General features: G+C 46.9%; 1 protein-coding gene across 1 annotated transcript; it reads right to left on the bottom strand.

Moving 5' to 3' along the window:
- Positions 1-1,335: 1,335 nt before the first annotated feature.
- On the bottom strand, positions 1,336-4,223 carry WFDC13 (WAP four-disulfide core domain 13). Its single transcript, XM_019636911.1, has 2 exons — positions 4,136-4,223; positions 1,336-1,490 (listed from the first exon to the last, which is right to left on the bottom strand). Exons 1-2 carry the CDS (start codon positions 4,221-4,223, stop codon positions 1,336-1,338), a joined length of 243 nt encoding a protein of 80 aa, XP_019492456.1.
- Positions 4,224-4,435: the final 212 nt, after the last annotated feature.

The following is a 4,435-nucleotide window of genomic DNA, read 5'->3' as shown; positions in this document are numbered from 1 at the left end:
CTTACAAAATGCCCTTGGAAACATGCATCAGTTGCGTGTCATTCTCTTTCTCAAGCTTCTTTGTCTATGTCTGCAGAAGAAAATTATTTTCAAGTATTATCTGGTGAAGTTTTGTTCTTAGGGATACAGTCTTTTATTTTCCACGACTTCCATCTTTAAAACTAGACCATGAAGCTAAGTTCCTCTGCCACAGGGAAAGCAGAACCTCAAGTAACCCAGAGATAACAGAGTCACACTTACGCTTCTGCTTCTGAAATGAAGCCTTGGAAGATGTGGGGTTTCATTGCAAGGGCCAGTCTCTTGCAAGAGAAGTGGTTGCCTAATTGCTAAAACTTGCTGAGTGATTGTTATGTAGAGCTTGCATAGGGTATCTATTTTAGCCTCACTATTATTATTCCAGTCTTAAAGATAAGAAAGCAGATACCTTGGGAGAGGTGGATTAACTTCCCTGAGATCACTCAGCTAAGAAGTGGGAGAGCCAGCGTTTGAGTCCAGGTATCTGGCCCTGGGTCCATACGCCATCCTCTGTACCTTGTCTCATATGTTAGGCATTGTGCTCAGGGCAGGAAACACAGCAGAGAACAAGACAGTTTACAAGTGCACTGGTTGAGTCTCCTGCCTTGTGGGTCTCTGGGGACCTCATGTAGGCCTTACAACAATCTTGCAAGGTTGGAAAGAAGACTCCCCAATTTATGCATGAGAAAAAGAAAGGCAAAAATGGGGAGCTGTCTTACTCAAGGTCATACAAAGACGTAGTTGCAAGACAGGATTAGAAACTAGATGTGACCAGATGGCTGCTAATGACCATTGTCTGCTCTGGGATGCTCTCCAGTCAGTAGACTTGGGGTCCAGTCCACAGACTTGGGGCCAGTGCCACTCCCCTCCCCTGTAGTGATTAACCAAAGTTTCCCTTGCATTGGAGGATCCCCAAAACCCAGGAACACTAGGAACCAACGGATAGTGTTTGGTGAAAGAGTGCAAACAAAAATGGAACAATTTCACTTTGGGATTGTGGTGACACTTGCAGCCCCAGATATAGTGGCCCAGGACCCAGGATAAAGGTGGATTCTGGGACAGGGCAGGGTCTATGGATGGAGGGGTTTGTGGGTGTGTTCAGAGAGGCAGATTCAGAGATTCACAGATGTGGTGTTGGGGAGAGAAGAATTTTGTAGTTCAGAAGTGGAGGAAGGCTCTTCATCATGGCATTTATGGAAATTATTCTTGGTAAAGAGAAGGAGAACGTTAGAGAGAAAAAGAGATCCATTGCTGGTAAGAGGCTCTTCTGTTGAGCTCTTACCAGCAGTTCCAGGGTGAGGACTGAACATGAGAAGCCCCTTACTTTTTTTGCTTGATCTTTTTGTTTAATGTACAGATTGTCCCACAGAAGGCAGAACAGCACTGAAATCCTTTTGGGCAATCTTCCTGCAAGGTGCAGAATTGAGTACAGTTTCCAGGGGGTCCTCTGCAGGGTGGAGGTTCCAAGATATCCTCTGCAACATAGATCAGAAAAGAGAAGGGCCTAAACAACAGGCTGGAGTACCGGAACTCCAAAAGAACTCCAAAGACCCAAGGAACTGCCAGGAAACCGGCCACCCTGACCTCCCTCGTGTGACCACAGGGAGATGGAATAAGATTTTGTCTTTAACTGCTGTCTTGCACTGAATTCTAAGCAGGGAAAACCAGAGCTTGGATGTTTAATCAAAGACAGAGTTCATTAGCACCCTGCATCCGTTGGTAATTCACCATCTTTGCAGATCAGATAGATGCTAAGTCCCCATAGGACCTAGGTGTGTCCTGTTTAAGAGAATGAGTGGTGTACGTGGTGAGCAAGAGAGGGTTGTGTAGGTTCATTTGCACTGACTCATTATGTAGTTTCAAGCAAGTCGTAAAGTCTCTCATAACAATACAGTTTACCATAGGGTCTAACATGTGTTATCTGTGTTTAGGGAAGATTTTGGGAAAGGATGAAGACCACACAGTATACTAAAGGTACTACTGGCATCAGAATGCTAGAACTCAAATCACAAATGAGTTCTGGGGGTGACTTCTTTCATTGGGAGAAGAGTAAGTATTTCAGATTGGGGTCAGCTTCTGGGCTCAAAGATGAGCTTCTCCTTCTTCCCAGATCTCTACTGATCAGGAGGCTAGAGCCCCAGGGTGCTCCCACTTTCTACTGTTAGAGAAGAAGATACATCTTCACGCTGACATGCCATTGCTCCCAACTCCCTAGTACTCAGGTCAAAGCCAAGACCATCTCTACCAGGAGATCCTGCCCCGGGCCTCCAAATCACAATTCTAAGGCATTAGGATGGGTCCCATTAACCCCTTTATCCAAGCCCAGCCTGACCTTATATTTTGTACCGTGTGACTTGCCCTTTCTTTGGGGCAAATGTCATAAGTGGACATTCCATAAGCCCTTATTGATTTAAGTGCTCTGCAGGTATTTGCAATTAGAAGGGGGTCTGTAGGATATCATGCTGACCTGAAGAGAATAAATGAATGAAGTTAGGGCTATAATTGTAACAGCAAATCGCCCCAAAGACAGGGTGAGAGAAACCAAGTCCCAAGCTCTTGACAATCTGGCAGAGACCAGCCACTGGGTCAGTGAAAGAAATTGAAATTCGTCCCCACTTTAGAGAGCTTAGGTTCAATGGAACAGTGTGGGGAAGGGGTCCATGAGCCAGGGATCTCAGAAAGGTTGACCTTCTCACGTTTTGACTCCTCTTCTGGCTATCTGGTCCCAATATCACTCATAGCACTTACCTGTCTTTCCAAAAGCCTCTTTGTGCCTCTCCTCAAGTTTCAGTCCTTGATTCTCCAATTAACTCTACCCTGGATACCCCGATTCTCTTGTAGCTTGCTCAGCCTCCCTCAGTCTTACAAATCTGCATGCCTCCTCTGAGACCCCCTAAAACAAGATCCTGCCTACCTTGACACATGAGATACCACACATATCCCTGCTCTGAGCCCCTTATATTCTTTTTTTTTAAAAGATTTTATTGGGGAATTGGGGGAGGGGAACAGACAAGTTGCTGTCTTTTTGTTCTTCAGTCTAGTTGTGGAGGATGTTGCTTTACTGGCCCAAGCTGGCACCATCATTGCGCTCTTCCCGGGTGAGGCAGATCAGTCGCCGGCCTCTGGACAGCTGCTCACAGTGGCTGCTGGCCGCTCACGCTGGCTGCCAGCTATACACGGTAGCTTATGGCAACCCACTGCAGCAGGGGCTGCAGCCTATGCCATCACCGGTGACTCATGGCAGCCCAGCTCCAGGATGAGCTGTTGTTCAGCATCTTAGCTGTAGAGGGCAGTGTCACTGTCACTGGCCCTCATATGTGGGATCTGAACCGGGGCCCTCTGGCATCCCAAGCCAGTTCTTAACCAATACAACACTTAGTCGGCCCTGAGCCCCCTATATTCTGAAGATGCTCTCTCTACAGAAAAGTGCTGGCATGATGAATAATAGTTCAATTCTCATTTGGTATTGGTCAAGGTCAACATCACTGTAGCCAGCGCTCTTGTTAGGTTGAGCCAGGTAATGGTGGCTGCTGAGATGGACTACGCCCTCCCATTGGTGCTAGTCACTGGTAATTGCGCGGGTACCTCTGAGTTTTTAAAATATGAAATAAAATGCAAGACTTTCTTTCCTTCCCTCCCAAAACATCAATCAAGGCCGAGATCATGTAGGTGCCAGCTTGAGTTCTACCAATGTAATTTTGCTCTCTGTTTTGATGCTTGAAAAGTTGGCCCAAGTGTCCATAAGGGAACCACGGCAGCAAGAATCAGCTGGGTGATGACATTTATAGGGGTTAATACTTATCAAGCATTTTCCATGGTCCGGAAAAAGTGCCCTATGTCTGCATGCATTATCATCTCAGTTTCTCCTCCCAGCTGTCTCAATATCATTATATCCATTACAAAGATAAAATCTGAGACCCAGACACTTTGCCCAAGATCAATCAGTAAGCAACAGAGCAGGGATTCACACCTAGATCTTGCTGACAATAAAACTTGGACATTTGACCATGATACTGTATTTTATTCATGAGGTGTGCCCAGGCTCTCAGCCCTTGGTTCCTCTCATCTCTCATCTCTGTAGATGCTTCTTCCCTCCCTGGGGCCCAGACCCAGCACCTACTCATAAAATATTCCTTGGGACTTCCAGGCACCAGCTGTGGTGTGAGGCAAGTCAACAGCAGGCACTGGAGAAGCAGCACAGTTTTCATGCTGCTGGTGGGATTGGTGGTGAAGTCCTGGCTGAAGACTGCTGGGCTTGACCAGGCACAGCTTAGGGGAGAAGAGCAGGAAGGAAGGAAAAGCAAGGCATGCTGTGACTGGCTTTTCACTGTGTGTTCCAATCTGGAGGGCTTGGTAGAAACCCAAGCACCTCCCAACCACGCCCACTCCAGGGCCAGGTGGCGCTTTCAAATCTACACCC

This window comes from Hipposideros armiger, unplaced genomic scaffold, assembly GCF_001890085.2.
Source record: "Hipposideros armiger isolate ML-2016 unplaced genomic scaffold, ASM189008v1 scaffold_31, whole genome shotgun sequence".
Taxonomy (NCBI): Eukaryota; Metazoa; Chordata; class Mammalia; order Chiroptera; family Hipposideridae; genus Hipposideros; species Hipposideros armiger.
The sequence above is the reverse complement of the archived record's forward strand: the minus strand, read 5'-3'. Positions and strand labels throughout refer to the sequence as shown.

Bases quoted from the DNA above. Each gene is read 5' to 3' on its own strand.
- WFDC13 (XM_019636911.1), bottom strand. From the start codon at position 4,223: ATGAAAACTGTGCTGCTTCTCCAGTGCCTGCTGTTGACTTGCCTCACA. The intron at 1,491-4,135 runs GTAGGTGCTGGG...TCTATGTTGCAG, and splicing joins TCCCAAGGAATATTTTATGA to AGGATATCTTGGAACCTCCA.